Source organism: Mus pahari, chromosome 20, assembly GCF_900095145.1.
Source record: "Mus pahari chromosome 20, PAHARI_EIJ_v1.1, whole genome shotgun sequence".
Lineage (NCBI taxonomy): Eukaryota > Metazoa > Chordata > Mammalia > Rodentia > Muridae > Mus > Mus pahari.
The window spans coordinates 8,428,540-8,451,034 of NC_034609.1; the positions used below are offsets into that span (position 1 = coordinate 8,428,540).

General features: G+C 49.4%; 2 protein-coding genes across 4 annotated transcripts in view; both read left to right on the forward strand.

Annotated features, from left to right (window-relative positions):
• Asf1b (anti-silencing function 1B histone chaperone) overlaps nucleotides 1–8,771 on the forward strand; it is a 14,943-nt gene extending 6,172 nt beyond the window's left edge. The window contains exons 2-4 of the mRNA XM_021220184.1: nucleotides 3,684–3,799; nucleotides 6,464–6,640; nucleotides 7,701–8,771. Of these exons, the coding sequence (XP_021075843.1) occupies nucleotides 3,684–3,799; nucleotides 6,464–6,640; nucleotides 7,701–7,907 (500 nt within the window). The 3' untranslated portion in view covers nucleotides 7,908–8,771. The remainder of the gene's footprint in view (nucleotides 1–3,683; nucleotides 3,800–6,463; nucleotides 6,641–7,700) is intronic.
• Nucleotides 8,772–11,920: 3,149 nt separating this feature from the next.
• Prkaca (protein kinase cAMP-activated catalytic subunit alpha) overlaps nucleotides 11,921–22,495 on the forward strand; it is a 23,777-nt gene continuing 13,202 nt past the window's right edge. Inside the window, exons 1-3 of one of the 3 annotated variants that reach the window (XM_021219989.2) lie at nucleotides 11,921–12,170; nucleotides 19,624–19,685; nucleotides 20,021–20,149. In XM_021219989.2, the coding sequence (XP_021075648.1) occupies nucleotides 12,125–12,170; nucleotides 19,624–19,685; nucleotides 20,021–20,149 (237 nt within the window). In that variant the 5' untranslated portion in view covers nucleotides 11,921–12,124. Of the gene's footprint in view, nucleotides 12,171–16,795; nucleotides 16,921–17,332; nucleotides 17,581–19,623; nucleotides 19,686–20,020; nucleotides 20,150–22,495 lie in introns of those variants that run through there. The other 2 variants (XM_029532512.1, XM_029532513.1) reach the window with 2 other exon arrangements.

The window sequence follows — 22,495 nt, forward strand, 5'->3', positions numbered from 1 at the left end:
AGTACTTAAGAAAGAAAACAGTGTCTGGCCAAGCCGAAATTCACAGGGAAACAACAAAGAACATATATTTGTAAAAGAAAAAAGATAGACAACAAAAAAAAAAAAAAAAAAAAAAAAAAGAATACATGAAATGCCTTTAATTCCAGCACTCAAGAGGTGGATCCTCTGAGTTATAGGCTAGTCAGGTCTACATGATGTGAGAATAAACAACAAGAAAGTTGTTCATATTCATGTTCAGTACAAACTTGTTTTTGTGTGTGGTGGTGGGGATGGAACCCTGGCATCATGAGTGCTAGATGAATATCCCACCTCTGGGCTATTCCTCCAGTCCCAGGTTGTTTTTCTAATATTTTCTGTCTGGTTGGTTGAGTTTATAGTTATATAACCTACAGGTACTAAAAGCTGAGTATATTCTGAAATGAAATTTTTAGTTTCTCTCTGTTCAAAACACTGCATCCCAGTATGAGGAAATGGTTCAGGAAGGACCTGAGCTTGACTGTTCAGCACTCAGATACAAGCCGAGGAGTATGAAGGGGTACAGACAAGTGGATCTCAAGGGTTCACTGGCTACCAGTCTAGCTGACAAAGTAAACTCCAAATTCAGTGAGAGATACACACCAATACTTGGAAGGCTTGCAGTTGCGTTATAAGTTCTAGGCAGCCTACACTACATAGGAAGACTGTGTCATTTGTTTCTTTGTTTTTACATATGTGTATGTATGTTCTAGTGCTTGCAGAGGTCAGGGGACAACCTGCTGCAGTCACTTCTCTCCTTCCACCATGTGACTGAGCTGAGTCTTTATATTTTCTGGCAAGTGCCTTAAGGGCCTTAATCCTCAGAGCCAATTCTTTTTTTTTTTTTTTAAAGATTTATTTATTATATCTAAGTACACTGTAGCTGTCTTCAGATGCACCAGAAGAGGGCATCAGATCTCATTATGGATGGTTGTGAGCCACCATGTAGTTGATGGGATTTGAACTCAGGACCTTCAGAAGAGCAGTCAGTGCTCTTAACCACTGAGCCATCTCTCCAGCCCCTCAGAGCCAATTCTAAAAGCCAACTTTGTCTTTTTTTTTTTTTAAAGTTATGTCTCACATATTGAGATTAAAGGCATATACCAGTGCAGTCTATCTTTTGAAGGAAAAAAATATGAAAAAAAATCATCAAATTTTAAATGATTGCAGTTTATGGGCCCTTGTTTCATCATCTGTTTCTGTAGAAGATTTGATCAGCTCTGATTGTAGCCAGTCAGTATTTATGTGGTCTTCTGTGAATTCTTGGATCTGTTTCTGACTCATGTCAAGAAGGTGCTTCCAGTGTACACTACAGTCTTCCTTTCAATAGATTTTACCAACAGTATTGACCTAGACTAAGCAATGTTAGGTGCCTTGGGGACACAAGGGATTCTTCTGTGCCAAACTCTTTTTTTGCCTAGCCTTCCCTCCAACACATTAATTAAGTGTATGAATATGTGGCACCATGGATATGTGACACCATGGGGTCTGGGGAAGGGGCCTGAAGAAAGTAGAGCTTGACAGAGCCATCTTAGAAAGTGAGGTCAAGCAAGGGTCGCATACTTTTTTTGTCCTTCCAGAATCATTGATTCTAGAGTGTCATTTTTTATAAAACTAAATCCATGGGTCTGGGAGCATGGCTCAGATGTACAGCACTTTTTTTGCCATGTACATACCTTAAGTTCCATCAACAGTACTCCTAAGAAATAAATAGCTAGGGATAGCTAGAAAGATTGTTCCACAGTTAGAGCACTGATTGCTCTTCCAGGGAACCCAGGTTTAGTTCCCAATCCACCACATAGTGATTAACTACTTCTATCTTAATGGGACAACATACCTTTCATCCAGGAAATTTGAAATTTCAATTTGGATTATAAGTAAGTTGTCACCCCATGTTGGTCTGCCAAATGTTGTGGCAAATATTATTCTAGAGATTTCTACCCCACTTAGACTATATAGTTTTCAAATGAAAGACAAAAACCTTTACATTTATAATAAGCTTAAAATTTTTAGAGCTGGGCAGATATCAACCTTTTATGTTATTTTGTCTACTTCCCTGTCAATAACTGAGAACTTGCCATGTTCTGCCTGGCCACTCCTACTCCAATAGGCCAGCCCTCATGGTCATGCACTCATGATCCACCTATCTCATGGTAACTTCTCTCTCACCATGTTCCCTGTCTGAGACCCCAAGCCCAGGACCTGAAGCCCTCCTTCCTCTCTTCTGCCCAGCTACAAACTGTAGGCATCTTTATTAACCAGTCAGGGATAACATGGAGCAAGGTTTACACAACAAAGGCTGGTATACATGAAGCAACCAGATCCTGGGTACAGAATTTAGCATTTGAATACAAGCAACACTAGACCAACCCCCTACAGTACCTGTAGTTCCAGCAGACCCAACACCATCTTCTGGCCTCTGTGGGTACAGACACCAAAGGGTACATAGACCCACATGCAAGCAAAAACCCATACACAAAAAAATAAAAGGAAAGGCACATAAGAAAATAAACTTTAAAAAATGAAATAACTAAAATTAACTAAATAATTTCCCCAAAGTACTGAGGCTGGAGTTTGAACCTGGTGAACCATGGGCATGGGGTTACCTAGAAAAATGTAGGTGGGATTGTGAAGGAACAAGGGAGTGAATATATAAAGGAAAGCTTTATGGTTTAGGTGACAAACTCCATAGTATGATCTGATATCTGTGTGCTTCCAGTGTTGGATGCCTGTACCACACTGGACCAAGAGCCGGGCAGCTTCTAAGAGCTCTCTGTGAAAATCTCAGCTTGTGCAACTTTCCCCAGCTGCTGGAGCTAGAGGTTGTGTAATTTCAAAGAGCCTAAAATAAGTTCTGGGTCTGATGCCAAGCTTCTCTGTACTAGCATGACCTTGCTCCTGGTAACACTTGGCCCCCCTACAAGAGGCTGTGGGTACCAGGGCTCTCCTGGGATTAATAGGAAGGGTCTCCAGGTACTTTTTCTTTGATCTCTTATGGGTATACTCCAGGACTGAACCCCTTAGTGATGGAGTACAGAGTCAGGTTTTGGAGGTATGCCTTGCCACACACTATTTGCTGGCAGAGCCTCTGTCCCACAATGTGCACAAGTAGGCATGAGTTGGTGCCAGATGTGGACAACTTTGGGACAAGTTGGTCGTCGTTCCCCCCCCCCCCGCAGCTTTGCCTTTCCCCTCCTGCCACCTGGCTCTCCTGCTGGATTGGAATCTGCCACCCTGCCCCAGTTATCGAGGGATTTGCTCTACTAGGTGGCACCAGTCCTTCTGTGAAAGAGATTGAGATGGCACTTCCTACCCAGAGACCAAGGTAGCCCAACTCCCTGCTGTTCCCTCACAAGCTGATGTCACAGGACTCAAGTCAGCCTCTGCTATATGGTTCCTCTCAGCTACTGAGAGGCCTAATTTTCCCTGGAGGGCCAGAGTCAAGGTCACTTAGCCAAGTTAGGCCCACAGGAAAAATGTCTCCATTAAAGTAGATCTTCATATTTGCTCTTAATCAGGACTGTGGTGCCAGAGCCTACAGCCCAGCAAACACACCAGTCCATAGGACCTTCTAGTAGATTCAGATTTGCCTATGCTGACAAGAAGACCCTTGCCTTGCTCTCCAGTTATTTCAGTCCTCAGTTCCCTTATCCCCCATGTTCTTGCAGACCTGGAATGGAAGATCATTTATGTGGGCTCAGCTGAGAGTGAGGAGTTTGATCAGATCCTAGATTCAGTGCTGGTGGGCCCTGTCCCTGCAGGAAGGCATATGTTCGTCTTTCAGGTAAGTAAGTTTTGCCTTAGCTCTTGATTTCCAGAAATGTTTCAGGCTGGAGATGGAGTCAGGACCTGACATACTAGACATCCACTACTGAGCCACACCAAGCCTAGAACCTTCCTCTTTTACCTGAAAACACACTGGTTTTGGCAGTCAAGTTTAAGTTCAAATCCTTAAACTTGGACTGGTGACACAACTACTGTAATTCCAGCTACTCCGGATGTTGAGGCAGGAAGACCACAAGTTCAAGGCCTGTCTGAGCCACATGTCTCGATTGACTGCCAGGAGCTGTCTGATTAAAGCTATCTTTTAAAGGACCAGCACTCAGAACTCACCCAGACTCATCAGATGTCCTTCCCCTCCCCAGAGGTGGGGACCTCTGGGTCACAGTTCTTAGTGACCACTAATTTGTGATCTGTTCACAGGAGTTGTATAAAACCCATAAAATTCATGAATATTGAACTATTAACCCTCAAGAAAGAATAAGGATTAAGAGTCTTTGTTACAGCCGGGCATGGTGGCGCATGCCTTTAATCCCAGCACTCAGGAGGCAGAGGCAGGCAGATTTCTGAGTTCGAGGCCAGCCTGGTCTGAGTTCCAGGACAGCCAGGGCTATACAGAGAAACCCTGTTTCGAAAAAGAAAAAAAAAAAAAAACAGTCTTTGTTACTTGTTCATCAGCCAGGGCTGGGCACAGCAGTATATACTTATAACCCAGCACAAACAGTTTGGATCCAACCTAAGCTATGCAGGAAGACCTTGTCTCAAATACCTTACTAATAAGGGTTGACTCAGGAACTCAGCCAGAAGCACTAACCCATATCTGAACAAAGAATACCCAGCACAGATTTTCTCCATAAGTTGCTTTTACCCAGATAGCATTTCATTTGGGGATCTTATTTATTTTGTTATTTGCTATATGATGTAAATCTTTACTCATTGATTTTTAAGACATCTCAATAAATCATTTGGCATCGGTGAGCTAAACATTTGTATGCATAATGAATCAAATACTCAGTTTCTATTAAAGGTGGTAGCTGAGTTTAGTGGTACTTGTTTGTAATCTCAGTACATGGAAGGCTAAGGTAGAAAGATTGCTTCAGCTTCAAGGCTAGCTTAGAGTGCACAACCAGATGCTGTTAAAAAAACAATTAGAACTGGGCAGTGGTGGCACACACCTTTAATCCCAGCACTTGGGAGGCAGGGCCAAGCGGATTTCTGAGTTGGAGGCCAGCCTGGTCTACAGAGTGAGTTCCAGGACAGCCAGGGCTATACAGAGAAACCCTGTCTTGAAAAAAATCAAAAAGAAAGAGAGAGAGAGAGAGAAAACCAAACAGTTAGACAGATTGTGGTATACTTTTAATCTGAGTGTTCAGGAGGCAGAGGCAGGCAAATCTCTATGAGTTTGAGGCTAGCCAAGGCTATATAGTGAGACCCTGTCTTGTCTTTCTTTTTTTTTTTTTTTTTTTTTTTTTTTGGTGAGACCCTGTCTTAACGAGCAATTATAAGAATATGTAATAAAGATGGTAGTGAATATAAAACTTAAGTGCTTATATTCTGCCCTGGGATTGTTGGCAGTGTAGCAGAGAAAGGTTCCAGGGGGCTTCATGGTTTCTTGACTTTATGTGTCTAGGTCAGGAGAGACAAATATTGTGGTAGCTGGAATGTATAGCAAAACTGTTCACATCCTGACAGACAGGAACCCAAGATCACCATAAGAAACCAAAAGGTCTTTGTGCTCTGTATTGAAAGCTGAACCAAGAAGGCCAAGTAGCCCCTAGTTTGGCCCCATGTTGGAACCTGAGCAAAGGGTCTTGCCTTGTTCTCTACATGTCTGTAAGCAATTATGAAAGTACTATAGTTGTCGATTTTGAAGTTTCTAGATGTATCAAGTTGCCAGATTTGTAAACTCAGCACCAGTGAATACAAAGACAGGCTGTGACTTCCAAGTAGTGCTATGTCCAAGGTGACCATCCATCACCTCCTTCCCACTGCATTCCCTAGTCCAAGCTACCCGCCCTCACACACTCCTACCTATCAAGCCTACTGAGCCCTGTGCTCACAGCCAAGACCTACTTCCAGAGCATGCAGCTTGGTCATTTAACAGGGGCCATTGATAATGCTCAGCTGTGTGGTGGTTTTGGTTAAGGGTCTGTGTTTTCATTTGTATGGGTTTCTTATTGTGCTGACATAGCCATTCCATCCAAAACCAAATACCCCTGATCTGTGACTCTTCTCTGCTGCTAGGTTTAGGCTACTGCCCCTCCAGGCTGACTCCTGCCTGGCCTCCTTACTTCTGCTACAGCCCTCCATATGCTGCCAGTCTTTTCAGACCTTACCTCCTGCTAAGCACTGCTCTTTCCCAGGCCCCTGATACGGCAGGTCACCTGACCAGCTCCATCACGTCGTCAGTCACCTTGTACATCATAGTCCACCTGAACACCTGTGTCTCCTAATCAAGTTCAAACAGTTTTTAATTTCTTATTGTTGTTGTTATTACTAGGAACTAAGGATGGAAGACAGGCTCTGCAAGCATGCTGCTAAATCAAATTCAGGATCTCTTTATAGTCATCTGTATAATCAGTTTGTTTAGCCCCACTTGGTTGGTAGTCTGTGTTAATGACATTTGGGCATGATTGGCAGTGCTAAAACGCAGACTATGTCTCCCTAGGCTGATGCCCCAAACCCATCCCTCATTCCTGAGACGGACGCCGTGGGTGTGACTGTGGTTCTCATCACCTGCACCTACCATGGACAAGAGTTCATCCGTGTGGGCTACTATGTCAACAATGAGTACCCAAACCCAGAGCTTCGAGAGAACCCACCCCCAAAGCCAGACTTCTCTCAGGTGGGGCCTGTCTCTGCACTTTCTGCTTTAGACAGGCCAGTTCCCATACAGTTTGGGGGGGGGGAGCCAAGATCAGTCAAGGTTAACAGGTCATGCTGTCTCTGCGGTGCTAAGCTAGAACTAGAATATAGTAAGTCTTTTCTTCTGGAGGCATGCCTAACAGAATGAGGACTACAGCTAGGACCAATGGAGCATACTGATCTCAGTACCCCAGCCCTCAGAAAGTTGAGCCTGGAGTATCATAAGTTAGAGGCCAGCCTCATCTACATAATGAGTTCCAGACCAACCTAGGCTACATAGCAAGACCCTGTTTCCAGGTGTGTGGGGGTTGGGGAGCACCTGAGAGATAGCTCAATGGTTAGGAGCACTGGCTGCTCTTACAGAGAACCTGTGTTTGATTCCTAACATCCACGTTGGTAGCTCACAGCCACCTGTAATTTCAATTCCAGGGGAATCTATGCCTTCTTCTGACTTCCACAGGGATCAGGCATATAAAGTGAATGGGCTGGAGAGATGACTCAGTGCTCTTTCAGAGAACCCAGGTTCAATTTCCAGCACCCACATGGTGGCACATAACCAACTTTGACTCCAGTTTTAGGGAATCTATGCCTTCTTCTGGCCTCCAAAGGCACCAGGTACACATATGTGACATAGACATATTTACAACCAAACACCCATATACAAAGTTTTTTTTAAAAATCAAATAAGCCAGGCATGGTAATACATATCTCTAACCCCAGTACTCGGGGAGGGGGGGTAAAGCACTTGGTGATATAGGCAGATCAGATGTGTTTAAGGCCATCCTCATCTATAGTTACAGGCCAACCAGGGCTACATAGTTGAGACCCTCTCTCAAAACAAAACAACCCAAAACCAAATGAACAAAGCTAAGCAAAACCAGGATGAGAAGTCCCTATTCCTACCCAGAGTGTACAGCATCTCTAGGGTTCTGCATATGAGCAACAGGGGCGCTTGAGTCTGCTTTCAGCCTCAAAGTGGAGGTCTGAGGGAATAATGAACACTTAGGTGATAGGGGCTGACATTCTTCTTCTTACTACAGCTACAGCGGAACATCTTGGCCTCTAACCCCAGGGTGACCCGGTTCCATATCAACTGGGACAACAATCCAGACAGTCTGGAAGCTATAGAAAACCAGGACCCCAATGTGGACTTCGGCCTTTCCCTCAGTTGCACTCCTGTTAAAAGCCTGGGCCTCCCTAGTTGCATCCCAGGCCTTCTCCCTGAGAACTCCATGGATTGCATCTGACTGGGGGGGGCCAGGTAGAGCTCAGTAGGACCATAGCAGTCTCCTTGCACACCTGGAGGGAACCTACAAGTCCTCAGTCAGACATGCTTGGTCATCTCAAGGATTTGGGGACCACCAGCTGTCTCCAGACCTGTCAGCTCCAAGGAAAAAAAAAAGGGGGCCCCAATCTCTTTCCAGGTCCAGAAGAATCATCTCACTTATGACCTACTGACCTCTAAAAAGCAGGTACTTGTGTTGCTCATTCTATGCGTCATTTTTCCTTATATATTATCAGTTTCTATGAGATGCTTTCTGAACACCACCTGCCGTGAGGCTTGCTTGGGTAGTGTCTGGCTAGCGTTGGCCAGAGGTTATCACTCCTATCAACTCTAGTTCTTGGGGACTCAGGCAAGGAAGGAGTCCTGGTTAGAAGGCCAGCTCGATACAATGGCTGTCCTTTCAGAGTGTCTAGGACATTTGGTCTAACTAGTACTACAAAACTCCCCAAAAGTGAGCTCTCCAGGGCAATGAGGGATGTCAGGTACTTTGGTCACAGCCACCTTTTCATCTCCTGACTGAGCCAGGCTTTCTGAAAGGATTGCCATGGGTAGGAGGTATATTGGAGGTCCTGCTTCATGCATTCTGGCCCCATGGAGTCGTCAGGGTTTGCTTTGACCACATGTTCATTCTCATGCTATACCCAAATACTCTGGGATAAAGGAGGTATTTGGCAGGCTGACCTGAAAAATTCCCATTCCATCCATTTCTACCCTAAGCCCTTGGTTCCCTTGCTGCTACATGTATGCTATTGTGATTGCAGTGTGTATATTAAAAGGTTTTATATTAAAAGTTTTGGTTGTCTTAAGAATAAAAACACTTCATCTAGATTGTTCTGCTTTTTTCTCCCCCCCCCCCCCCCCATCCGTCCACTCACACATAGCAGGCCTGGGATTCACTCGGTAGACCAGAGATCCACCTGCCTCTGCCTCTGCCTCGAATGATAGGATACCTGGAAAAGGGTTGTTTTAATGTTGAATTTTTGTTGTTGTTTTTCCAGACAGGGTTTCTCTGTATAGCCCTGGCTGTCCTAGATAGAACTCACTTTGTAGACCAGGCTGGCCTTGAACTCAGAAATCTGCCTGCCTCTGCCTCCCAAGTGCTGGGATTAAAGGCATGCACCACCACTGCCCTGCTTAATGTTTTTTGTGTTTTTTTTTTTTTTTTTAGGGTTTATTGGTGGTGGCGGTTTTGTTGTTTGGGGGTTTTTGTTTTATGGGAGGGAGGGGTTGGTTTGTTCTTTTGTTTTTTAGGTTTTTTTTTTTTCGTTCATTTATTTTACTTTATTGAGTGTATGGTGGAAAATGGGTCAAAAGGAGGGAGGGTGGGAGGGAGGGAGGGAGGGAGGGAGGTCTGTCCTTCCCATGCTGGGATGATCCCTGCCTTGGGAACAAAGGCAGCCAAAGGGGTTAGTGTGTGGTCATTTGTGGTGCTTCATCCAAAAGACTTTGGTTCTGGCCTCCCGTTTTATTCTCAAAGGGCAGTCTGGGAACCCTGTTCAGAGGTTCAGTCCATTATCATCAAGGCAGGAGCATGGCAGTATCCAGGAAGGCATGGTGCAGGAGGAGCTGAGAGTTCTATGTCTTCATCCAAAGGCTGCTACTGGAACACTGTTTTTTAGGTTTTTTTTTTTTTTTGAAATAGTTTCTCTAGCTATCCTGGAACTTGATCTGAGACCAGGCTGGCTTCAAACTCAGAAATCTACTTGCCTCTGCCTCCATGTGCTAGGATTAATTGCATATCCTACCTTGCCTGGATTAAAACTTTTTTTTTGTTTCTTTTTTGTTTTTCAAGACAGGGTTTCTCTGTGTAGCCCTGGCTGTCCTGGAACTTACTTTGTAGACCAGGCTGGCCTCGAACTCAGAAATCCACCTGCCTCTGCCTCCCTAAAACTTTTTTTTTATGTGTTTTGGGTATTTTGCCTGTGTACCTTGAGCGCCTGGTGTCTGCAGAGACCAGAAGAGGGCTTTGGAGCTTCTAGAAGTGGCTGTGAATCTCCATGTGGGGAGCTGGGAATTGAACCCATTCTCCAAAAAGCAGCCAGTGCTCTTAAGTCATCTGGTGCCTGTAAAAACCTTTGTGATATGCTGTTTCTTTGTTGTCCTCCTGTGGCTGAACAGCTTTGTCATTTTCATGTCATGAGTAACTCCGTGTCCTTACAGTGGCTGGACCTTCTCCCTTTGCTTGCTCCCCTGATTTCAGTTTCAACTGGTTGTACAGTTTGCACCACAACCTGAGGAGGGTCAAAGCCGATTTTTCTTTGCCCAATTTTTTTTTTTTTATTATTTTGGTTTTGTTTTGTCCAAGCTTAAGTATGCCAGCTGTTCAATAGATGACGGCCAGTGATTTTTTTTCTCACTCTGACCTTGACCCACAAGCATAGAGCAACATTGTGACCCAAGGACACACACTGCCACAATTTAGATAATTTCATTTAGCTGTGGCAAAACTCCCCAAATCAGAGATGGAGTATTTGTTCAGCCAGCTCTCATAATCGAGAGGAACTGTGCTTTCTGGCAGGGTACTTTCCCCCTAGGGGACTGCAGCTGACCTAGTAGCAGGAGTACATATAGTTGCTGGCTTAGAACCTGGGTGTGCACTGTTGAGCAGTGAGTCTATGGGTATATGTACCTCAGAGTCAACTACCCTTTGGAGTCCAGGAGAGGTAGCTCATTGTCCACTCAGCACCATCCACCCTGGCCACCCTCTATTACAGAGCTCTGATGAGGGTGGGGATAATTTTGTTTCCAAGAGTATATTTAGCAGTATCTGGAGATATTTGTGTTGTTCCAGGCAGCCGACAGATGGAAGAGTACCAGCATCCAGTGTGTGAGGGTGGGGATTCTGATATCAACCTAGTGTGCAGGAGACCCCTCCAGCAGAGTGCTCTGGCCCCTGGTGTCACTGGCATGGTGGGAAACGGACCACGTCCTGACAGTGCAGACTTGAAAGAACATGCCTTGAGGTTCTAGTTCAGTGGTACAATGCTTACTTAGCAGGGAGTATGCATCGCGTTCAATCCCCAGCATTGCATACAAATAAAATTTAAAGATGAGCATCCAGAAGGAAGGAGACCGGCTCTCCTCCTGCCCACAGGGGGCAGGTTACACTGGCAATGGAGATTAGTTAAGAGCAAGAAACTAGTCTGACCGAGCCTCCATAAAATGGGAGTATGGCAGGCCCAACGTGCTAAGTACGAGAAGTAAAGTACTTGTGGCGTCCGTTGTTACTACTTTTCAGGGGCCTAGGGTTGAGCCTTAGCAAAGAGTGGATACTCTGAGTCTCCTCCCAGCCCGCCCTCAGTTCTGGGTCCAACATCCCCTTGCAGCTCCGGTTGTGTCGCGAGCAAACCAAAGCGGACCCCGAGCTAGTTGGGTCACGGCTGCCCAGTGTCAGGCCTTATGAATGACACGGAACGGCGCCCGGCGACCCTTGACCCGCGGCGCCAGCCCGCCCCTCCCCCCGCTGGCAGGTGGACAGCCGCTGCGCCGGCCCGTCGTGGCGTCAACCTCCTCTGGCCCGTGGCCGCTGCCGCACTGGGCAGGGGCGGGCGACTGCAGCGCGCACAGTGCCGCACGGGCGTCCGCCGGGCCGCCTCCCGCACCTCGCAGCGCCAGCCACCCAGCCACCGCCGCCGCAGCCTCCGCCCCGCCCGCTGCCCGGGCCGCAGCCTGAGCCTCTGCCCCGCCCTCTCACCCCGGGACTGACACCCGCCGGGGCCGCCCGTCTCCGCCAATCGACGGCTTCTCAGGGGCAGCCCCAAGCTCTCTCGGGCTTCTCGGCCAATCAGGTGCGTTCGCCCGCCCGACTGCGGCCACACGAGCTCGTGAGTGGCGGAGAGTCTGCTACTCGCGTCACTCATCCAGGAGCCTATGGTGGCGCGGGAGGCTTCCGGAGGGCCAATGGACAGCGGCGTGGGGCTGTCAGTCAGGGAGACCTGAACCAATGGGCGGTGGGCTGCGGGGGCGTCACGGACAGAGGACTTGGGCTGAGGCTCCCCCGCGGGCGGGCGCAGAGAGACGCGGGAAGCAGGGGCTGGGCGGGGGTCGTGGCGCCGCAGCCAGCGCAGCCAGCCCCAGGGGCCGCCGCCTCCGCTGCCCAGCGCGCTCCGGGGCCGCCGGCCACCTTAGCACCCGCCGCGTCGCAGCTCCGGGACTGGCCCCGGCCGCGACGCCGCCGCGATGGGCAACGCCGCCGCCGCCAAGAAGGGCAGCGAGCAGGAGAGCGGTGAGTGCCCTGCCGTCACCCTGATCTTCGCTGCGTGCGGCCTGCCCGCGCAATGCCCATCACTGCATGGCCCCTCCCCCATATGCCCCCCCAATCTTGTCTGCCTGCACCCCTGCCCGCTGCCTGTCCACGTTGGGGTCCGATCACCGCAGAGGTACCTCGCCCCCAGTAGGGGCCCCGGTGCCCATGGCCTACCATCCCCCACTGCAAAGGCCGTGCCCCCCCACCCAGCTGTCACTGCCAACCATTGCATGTATGACCGCCGGGGCCCCAGATGAGGCCCCGTCACCACCCCACCCCCTCTTCTCCTAGTCCCTTTCTCCAGATTCTATACCCCTCTCCCACTTCGTCACTTACCTCTCCCACACAGCGCCCCAATGCCTGACCCTGATCCAGGCTCCTGCCAGTCTCGGGAGTGCTGTGGGGTCCACGCTGCAGGGACCTTGGCCACTTGGTGACCACACCCCTCCCCCTCCAGCCCCCGCCATCTTTCTCCTACCCCTGCCCGATTCACCTCATCACAGCTCCCACCTCCAAGCCCCCCCTACCCTATGAGCATTTCCCAGGGCCACCTCCTGCATTGTTTTTCCCTTCTGTGTCACTTGGCATGGGGGACAAGATCTTTCTGGGTCTCTCTGCCCCTCTCATCCTGTCACTCCACCTCCTCCGTGCATTCGTCTGGCCCCGGCTGGGGTGGCAGACTGTTTATGAACCTAGAGAGCTGCTTCTGTGCTTCCATATCCAGGTTCGAGCTGGTCTTGCTCAGAGCCATTGCGTCTGTCCTTTTTCTTGGGTTGCGGGTGAGGTAAAGCGGCAGAGCACCCTCCTGGCCTGCCCTGAGGTCTGGGTTCGTTGGAAGGCCCCTCAATAAATGGTCGTTTCACAACTGCGGTTCTGTCGTTCACCCAGTCCCTGGGGCTGGCTTGAAGCTGAGGATGAAATGAATAGCAAAGGCTCATTCCACTGAATTGGGATGGTCAGAAGAATGGCACGGATTGGGGTGATGCCATCCAGCAATAGGTGACAGCTAATGATTTGGTTTGCTTAAGACAGATGGATTTTGTGCATACCGAGAGCTCACCCAGAGGGAGGTATATCCCCCCCCCCCCAAAAAAAAATGCTGAATTTCCAGCCAGGGAAAAAAAGTGATTCTATATTTGAAATTACTTCAGAAAGGGCCCTGTCCCCCAGTACTTCATGTCTCAAAGTGGTGTCACTCCAAGCTAAAGCTGTACTGCAGCTGAGAACCGCTTCCAGTTACCCAAAAAGGAGGGTTTGATCAGCTCTGCCCTTCTCAGTGTCTGAGTCCCCAGAATGCCACTGAAGAAGCCCAAGAACTTTCTGCCCCTCCCCCCCACTTTCAACCAGCAGAGCTCAGCCCAGCCGAGCAGCCTTAAGAGGCCTGGCATTTCACGGATGGGCGGGGGACAGAGAGGCAAGTGCTTGTAGTTGAGGGCTTGATGACAGAGGAGCAGGTGGGTCATGCCCAAAAAGGTCTTGGGCTTGAGCTTGGAGGGCCCCAGGCAGAAGGAGAAGGGCCAGCCCCCTTGGCAGGTGAGGCCCACCAGGAGGTAGATGGTGCCCAGTGGACTGAATGCTGCAGTGGCCCCTCTGAAAGCTGAGCACAGTGCTAGGAAAGCTTTAAGCACATCAGACACTCACAACAGGCACGAAGCCACAGAGGAGGGGAGAGCCCAAGAGAAAGAGCAGAGTCTGAGAGTCGGTTCGGTCGGACGGATGAGCTCCATGCATCCGGGAGGGCTTGGTTAAATGGTCTCCATAGACGTACTTACTTTGATAATGTCTGTCCAGATGAGCCATCTGAGTTTGACACCGATGACAACACACAGGCAGAATTCACATCCAGATCTGCTGACCAGCGCATCTCCTAGACCCTGGCATATCTCAGCTCAGACATTCTTTGGTTTGTTTTGGTTTTTAAAGACAGAATCTCACTATATAGCTCCTCTTGGCCTGAAACTTGAAATGTAGACCAGGCTGGCCTCAAACTCTCAGAGATCCGCCTGCCTCAGCTTCCCAAGTGCTGGGATTAAAGGCTTTCACCACCATGTCTAGCCTTTAACGCATCGGCAGGAGTTAAACCCCAGTCATATTTTCTTAAAATGATAAAACAAACCCCATAATAGTGTATATTGACACTACCAGCAACCTGAGAGGCTAAGGCCAAAAGATTGCTTAAGCCCAAAAGTTTAAGACTAGCTTGGGTAACAGCAAAACCTTCTATCAAAATACAAAAATCTACAGGATGGCCCTCAGGTAAAGATGTTTGCTATGAAGCCTGTTGTCTGAGTTGTCTTCCTCCATGATGGAGAGAGAGAGCTGACCCCTCCGAGTTGTTCTCTGACCTCCACGAGAGTGTGTGTACACACACAGTAAATGTATAGAAACATTTAAAAAAGAAAGAAAGAGGGACAGTGCCTCAAGCCTCTAACTAGCAAGGACGGGCCTGTGATGCAGAAGGACCTGAGTTTGAGGCAAACCTGGGCCACCAAAGAGACAGCCTTTAAAAGCGATAATAAACACTTTGCTCATTTCTGCCCATAGGTCCTAAGCTATTCCTGCCCGAGATTGCTAAGCCTGTTGTAGTCTCTGGTACAGGCTTGTCATCCCAGCTACTTGGACAGCTTGACAAAGAGAGTCTTAAATTCTGAGAGAGTCTGGGCAAGTTAAGGAGAAGCTATCCAAAATAAAAAGTAAATAAGAGTTGGAGACCCTGCTCAGTGGTACAGTACTTGCATAGCATGTGCAAGGCCCTAGGTTCAACTCCTACCTAGTACCACACAGCATCTATGTATACAACTGGATGTTAAGACATATTCAGGGTGACTTTGTGTTCTGCCCCTGAGACCTAGTCAGACTTTGGAGTCATCCCTCCACCCCTAGAGAGGAACAGGGTGAGAAAGGGGGTCTCTCTTGTCTCGGAAGCTGCTCTTTGGAGGAAGAGGTAAAGCCGGGCAGTAGCCACACCAGCCTGCAGAGGGCACCTGCACTTCATCTGCCACACATCTGTCTGCCCCACTGAGGCCAGGAAGATGCCCAAGTCTTCTGAGGCACCAAACTGGCATCTTGCAGCCCACTGCACTGCCATCGAAATGCTGGGGGGGGGGGGGACAGGGTCTGCTGTCTCCTTAACCAAGAAAGGGGGCAAGAATCTAGAAGCAGCCCAGTGTAGAAGGGAAGGGAGACTCACCCTTAAATGACATAGATGTCGACAGGGGCCAGGGTGAGAAGCCTAGAGGACAGAGGGAAAGGTCAGACCTCAGGAGGCTAACAGCCAAGTGGGGCTCAGAGCTTGGCCAGTCTATACCCCAGGGAGTTGACCCACAGGGAGAGTGGCAGGCGTGGTAAGAGGGAGCCCTGAAGAAGTCCCCAAGACAAACTGATCCAGTCACTGAGGGAAGACATGCTCAGGACATTTCTAGATGGAAAGAATTGTTGCCTTCTAACATCCTATAGCAGCTCAAAAGGGTCAAACCCTTGCTATCATCGGCAGTTGTATGGGTGCCCAAGAGGGTCTTCCCAGGCAGCTTTGCCTTTTGCCCAGTCAGGCCAACAGAAGTTTGAAGGGTTCTATCTGCCCCTTCCCTGCACCCATTAGTCTGCAGGTTGAGTTTCTCTTCCTGTTCCCACCCTATTACTCCCTGGCTCCCTCTACAGGCAGGGCTTCCCCCCAGGACTGGCAGCCAAACTGGTACAGCAGATCTTATGAGGCTTCCCAGCCACCGTAGTGCTAGTGCCCTGAGAAAGACTGAGTGATGGCTTCCAGCTCCAACGATGGTGAGGCTGAGCCCTGTTGTTATAGCAACTTCCTAGACACTGTCTGCCCCTTAAGTCAGGGAGGGGCTGTGATGGGGGCTTAGGAGAGCAGGTGGAGAGGAGTAGTCTGTGAACCCTTGAGTATCCCTGGAAATGCCTCCATTCCTAAAATCCTGGGCTAAGGAACCTGAGAAAGAAGAACAAGGGGATGAATGGTCCATTTCAGACCAAAGCAGATGGTCTACCTGGAGTAGGGCTCCAGCTGGGACAGTCCCACCCAGCTTTGGGATTCAGCCCAGAAGAAAGATAGGTCCTCCTTAGACCTGGGTACAGTAGAGTTTGCTTGATACCCTGAACCCTGCCTGGAGACAGAGGGAACCTAGTGTTGGGGGGTCCCCCTCAACCTGGGGGTATAGTGCAGTACACTCTTGCCTGCTGCTGTGACCCCATATCTGAATCCAAGGTGATTTCCACATCTTGCTGTGGCATTGGCTTTCCTAGAGGTGTCTGGGGTTTTCATAGCACATCAAATCCAGAGAGTGGAGGCCAATAGCCCCCTTCCCTTTCAAATGAGAGACGTGGGCAGGGCTGCAGGCTCTACCAGCTAGCAGCTGTGGGCTACCCTCTTTGTCCACTTCCTGTTGGTGGCAGGCATCTATGAGTGCCAGGCAGCCCCAGGAAGGCTGCTGCAGAGCCTTTAGCTTTGGGGAGCCTGGAAAGAAGGAAGATGATGATTAAAGCTACCTTCCCCTCCCCCACTCAAGTTTAGCCATTCATTTCCGGTTTGGACATTCATGGCTGAGAACAGAGCCAAGCACAGGGCAAGGTTTGACGGAGGCCAAGGACATCCTGGGATGCCGTTCCCCTCTCCACCCCTGCAGAGGAGCAAGACAGAACCAAATGTGCCCATTTCTCTCAGGGGTAACAGGATTTGGGGGCTCTGTGTTGAGAGGAAACTCGGAGGAGAAGATAAGTGGGTTTTGCTACTGTTCTCCACCCTGGCTCTCCTTCCCCGCCGCTCTTTCAGCTAATTAACAAGCTCCGGGGCTTTCTTAAACCTCTGGAGAGCTGGTGCCTGTTGCGTGGGCCTGGGCCTTAACTCCTTCACCTCTGCCTGTGGGCAGTACTCTGGGTGCATGGACCCTTGTGCAGACTGTTTCACTGGGGAGGCATTCTGGGAGCCATGGGCATCCTTGGAAGGGCAGGCCAACCAGAGAGACCCTCCAGAGAACCTGCCTACCTCTCCCTGTCAAGGACAGCCTCTGCAGACCTTGGCCAGCTGGGAGCAGGTGCCTTTAAATGCTTCCGTGGCAACCCGCTCCTTCCCCAACCCCCAGACCTTACCAAGAGGCACTCCAACAAAGAGGAGATTGCAGATAGAACCCAGGGCCGCCTGGGATGGATCTGGGGTCGGAAAGTAGTGAGTGTGAGGACGATGTCACCTTCCAGCTGTGGCTACAGCTGTTCCTCTGGGCCCATCTGGCTGTCCGTTTCCTGGGTTACCTGCGCTGCACTTTGTGGGGACTAAAGCCTCAGTCAGCACCCTGAATCCAGGCTGGGAACTGATGGGCCCCAGTTTGCCCCATGATACCCAACCCCCATGCCATACTCTGCTGGGAGAGGCGGGCAGCAGGTGAGTGTGGGGCTCCTGGGTTAGGTGCTTGCTCTTGCTGTCCACCACCGCCTCCTTTGCACGCTGTGGTTTTGAGAGGCCTCCCTTGTACGTGAGATCCTTCTGTCTTAGCCTCCTAATTCTGGGATTATGGCCCAGTATATTCTTTTGTGTTGTCATGCTAGGGATAGAACCTAGGCCTTGTGCATATTGGCAAGTGCTCTACCACTGAACTACAGCTCCAGTCTCTTATTCTTTCAGTACAGGTTCTTGCTATATATCCTAGGCTACCCTTGAACTCAAAATCCTGCCTGGGATCTTGATACTTTAAATCTGTGGGGCCATTCTAACCCTGCTCCTCTTGGCATCGTCCCCCCTCTGCTGTGACCCCAAATGTCTAGGTGTAGTGGCTCATATGCATCTCCATACTAGTGAGCCTGAGTCAGGAGGACCACTCTGAGTTCAGAGAAGGCCTGGGTTCTGTAGTGAGTTCCATGTCATACTGGACTACAGTGTAAGATCCTATCTCCGAAAATCAAGACGGGCTGGATGTGGTAGTGCAAGCCTTTCATTCTAGCACTGGAAAGGCAGAGGCAGATAGTTCTCTGTGAGTTTGAAGCTAATCTAGAATCAATGCATAGTGAGTTCCAGGACAGCCAGGGCTATGTAGAGAGATACCCTGTCTCAAAAGAAAAAAAAAAAAATCAAGAGAGACTATTAATCATATATACTTCTCTCAGGGAACAGAACTGATAGAGTGAGTATGTATATGTGAGATTTATTAGAGTGGCACATAGTCTATGGTTTGGGTAGTCGTTCAGTCCCAGTCGAGTGCTGGAGTCCTGGGGGATTCCTGGGCAGCCGGCGGTCATCAGTCTGTACTGGATACTGAATGCCTCAGCAACAGGGGAGATGAGCTTCCAGTGTGAGTGAGGGTGAACTGCCTTCTTCCGTGTCCTTTGATGTAGGCTGTTGCCAGGAGGTGTGGCCCAGATTTAGGGCTCGTCTTCCCACCTCAGATAATCCAATTAAGAAAACCCCTCACCAGTGTGCCCTAACTGCTGGTCCCTGCTGGTCCCAGATATAGTTAAGGTGCCAACTAAGATTAACCGTTAGAGATAATGGCTGGCGTTTCCATGCCATAAACCTGGTGTCAGACCACTGTTCCAGCTCTTTTGCCAGGGTGGAGTTAGGATTCTGTCCCCACCAGCACCCTACAAAGTCATCATGGTTTTGTCTCCAGTTGCTCCTGTAGAAAACTGAGTCCCAGAGAGATGAGTTGTCAAAAGATCACAGTTCATCACCGTCCAACAGAGTCTGAGTTCCCACCCGGAAGGCCTGTCCCCCAGCTGATTCTCACTAGCTACACACAACAGTGAACTGTCTGCAGGCCTCATTCTCCTGAACTGTTTATTAAGTGGTTAAAACAGATGTAAAGAAGGTTGTCAAACAGATCAAATAAGAGAATGAAATGGGTGCCCCAGCCAGTCACCAGGGACAGCTTCTACGTTAGGAAATGAGGTGCTGGCCTCAGAATGCTGCAGGCGCCTGTGGAGGAGTGTGCCTGAAGGGAGGTGGTACCAGTGAAGCAGCTCAGGGGCGAGGATTCTCCCCTCAGCAAAAGCAGGCACAGAGCCAGCAGGGGCCAAGGTGACAGCTGAGCCCACCAAGGGCACCTGCTACACTAGCCCCGCAGGCTTCCACTAGGGCCTGGCTTCAATAGCCAGATCAGAGGCTATTAATACCTCAGCTGGCACAGCCCTGGCCAAGGAATGTCTGTCAGTGCTGAGGAGAGTGGGGTGGGCTGGCCTGTGTGCCTCTCAGGCCCGTGTATTCCCAAGTGCCCATGTGCCCTCTTCAGATGGTACCAGAATCTGATACCTACCTCTGTAATTAGTGGGATGTTGACCCTAGCCCCATCAAAATGCCCCAAGCTGCCTCTGGGATCCCTCAAAGACATGGGTAAAATATCAGATGCTGGTTTCCCACTTTCCACCAGAGTGGAAAAACTTGATGTGCCTCGAAGCAAGGACTCGTCACCTAACTCTCGTCTCTCTCCCTCAGTGAAAGAGTTCCTAGCCAAAGCCAAGGAAGATTTCCTGAAAAAATGGGAGACCCCTTCTCAGGTGAGCACCGCAGGGTAAGCAGTACCGTGTGACGGGCCCCAGCTTGGTCACTGTGCCCTCCCCAGCCCTGCCCCATTCCCGTCTGACATACCCACCGTGCTCCTGCTTCGCATTGCTGGGCCCCCACCCACTATACCCTTGCTCTCCGTGCAGCTGCCAGCGGCTCCTGGGCCCCAGGCCAGGGCTGGATCTGGCCCCTGCCACCCTGCCTGGAAGAATGTCCCCTGGGTCATCTCCACCCACTCCCCAGGGCCCCCTCTGCCGGTGACACAGGGGACTCCCCAGCTCAGAAGGCTGTAGGGAGGTGCCCTGACCCCGCCCATCCTTACCTACAGAATACAGCCCAGTTGGATCAGTTTGATAGAATCAAGACCCTTGGCACGGGCTCCTTTGGGCGAGTGATGCTCGTGAAGCACAAGGAGAGTGGGAACCACTACGCCATGAAGATCTTAGACAAGCAGAAGGTAAGATGATGCTGTCAGGCCCGCCGTGCCTAGCCTACCACCACCGCCACTGCTTTTCTGCCCATTTGTGTACCTCCCATGGCTGTCAGCGCCAAGGGCTCCACAAGAACATACATGCAATTAACTGTAAGTTAGCAGTGCAAGCCTCCCTGAGCCTCAGGTTTTAAAAAGGTCCAGTGGCAACTTGGCCTTGCCACATGCAAAATGCTGTGCTGAGTCCAGAGAGTAGAGGAATGTGTGCACCTTTCCTTAAGTGCTGTAAGTGAGCTGACAGTGGCTTAATGTCTACTGCTGGGCTGTGGCTCAGAGGCAGAGCACTTGGCCAGCATTCTCAGGGCCCCGGACTCCATCCTCATCTTGGCAAAAGATGAAGAAAGTGCAATAGAGTATGAGGGTCTGTGCAAGTCACCGCACACACAGGCCAGAGCTCTGCACTTTGCCATCTGTGCTCAGTAGTGCCTTGGAACCTGTCCCCATGGGTACTTAGCCACATTTATATCCCCTGATGCTCCACAGTCCATCAGACCCAAGGGGGAGAAGGGCTTGTGTCTCCCAACCTATCCAGCTCTATGGTTAATCTGCAGCTGGACAAAGATCAAGGTGGTCTAGAAAAAACAAGGTTTCCACAGAAGTGCAGAAGTCCTTTTTTGTTGGTGTTATTTGTTTACTAGTTTGTTTTTCAAGACAAAAATTTTCTGTGTAGTGCTCTGTAGCCCAGACTGGCCTCATACTCACAGAGGTCAGCCTGATTCTGCTTCCAAGTGCTGGGTTTAAAGGCACATGCTACTACTGCCCCAAATTCTTTTAAAATTTTTAAAACCTTTGTGTGTGTGTGTGTGTGTGTCTGTGTGTGTGTGTGTGTTTTGTTGGCCAACAAGCATAGCCAGTTCCAGGTTCAGTGAAAGACCCTGTCTCAAGAAAATGAGGTAAAGGTAGAGATAGGACAGGAGAGATGGCTGAGTGAGTTAAGCGCTTGCTAGCATACATGATGACCTAAGTTCAGTCCCCAGAATCCACACTGTAGGAAACATTCCTGCAAGTGTCCTTTGACCTACAAGTGTGTCATGGCACGAGCATCCACCCCCTGACCTCTACATGCGCGCACACACACACACACACACACACACACACACACACTAAGTGAACTTAAAGAAGTTGGAGGGCTGAAGAGATATTAGTGGAGAAGTCACCTCTTAGGGACCTGAGTTCAGTCCCCAGAGCAGACACATAGCTCAGCACAGTAGCACTCACGTGTATTGGCACTCTTCCTGTGAGATAGGGCAGACACAGGTGAGTCCCTGTGAGCTCAAGGGCAGCCAACCTGTCATAGGCAGCAGCAGGCAAGATCCTACCCTTAAACAAGATGGAAGGCAAAGAACACCAGCTGAGGTTGTCCTCTGATCCCCTCACATGCACCGCGGTGTGTCCTCTGATCCCCTCACATGCACCGCGGTGTGTCCTCTGATCCCCTCACATGCTCCGTGGTGTGTCCTCTGATCCCCTCACATGCACAGTGTATACCCACCAATACTCACATGAACACCGAAGATTTTCTTTTTTCTTTTCCTAAGATTTGTTTATTTTATATACCTGAGTACACTGTAGCTGTCTTCAGACACACCAGAAGAGGGCATCAGATCCCATTACAGATCGTTGTAAGCCACCTTGTGGTTGCTGGGATTTGAACTCAGGAACTCTGGAAGAGCAGCCAGTGCTCTTAACCGCTGAGCCATCTCTGCAGCCCTGGAGATTTTCTTAAAAAGGGAAAAAAAAAAAAAAAAAAAAAGAAAGAAAAAAAAATACAGGAGATGGCAAATGAATGAAGAAAGTTCTCAATGCCTACTTCTGTCCTCTGCATGCGTGTGCACACATCAATGCATATGCAGGTGCAGACACTCACAAAATCATGTGTTGGACACTGGCCATGGCAACACATGCCTGTAATCCCAGTGCTCAGGAGGCAAAGGCAGGCTGATCTCTGAGTTTGAGGCTAATCTGGTCTACATACTGAATTCCAGGACAGCCAGGGCTTCATAGAGAAACTCTATCTTGAAAAAAATCAAAACCAACCAACCAAACAAAATAATGTGGTGCAGCAGCCTAGCTCTGAGGAGGTGGGGCTGAAGCAGGATGAATAAAGGTTATCCCCATGGCAAGTTCACTGCCATCCTGGGCTACATGAGGGCTGGTCGCAGAAGAACAAAAAAAAAAAAAAAAAAAAACACTGTTTGGAAATGGGATCTCATTATAGAGCCCAGATGGGCTTCAAATTTGAGATCTTCCCGCCTCTGCTTCTTGAGTCTGGCACTGACAGGCATGTACCATATGTAGCTTTTCTTTCCCTTT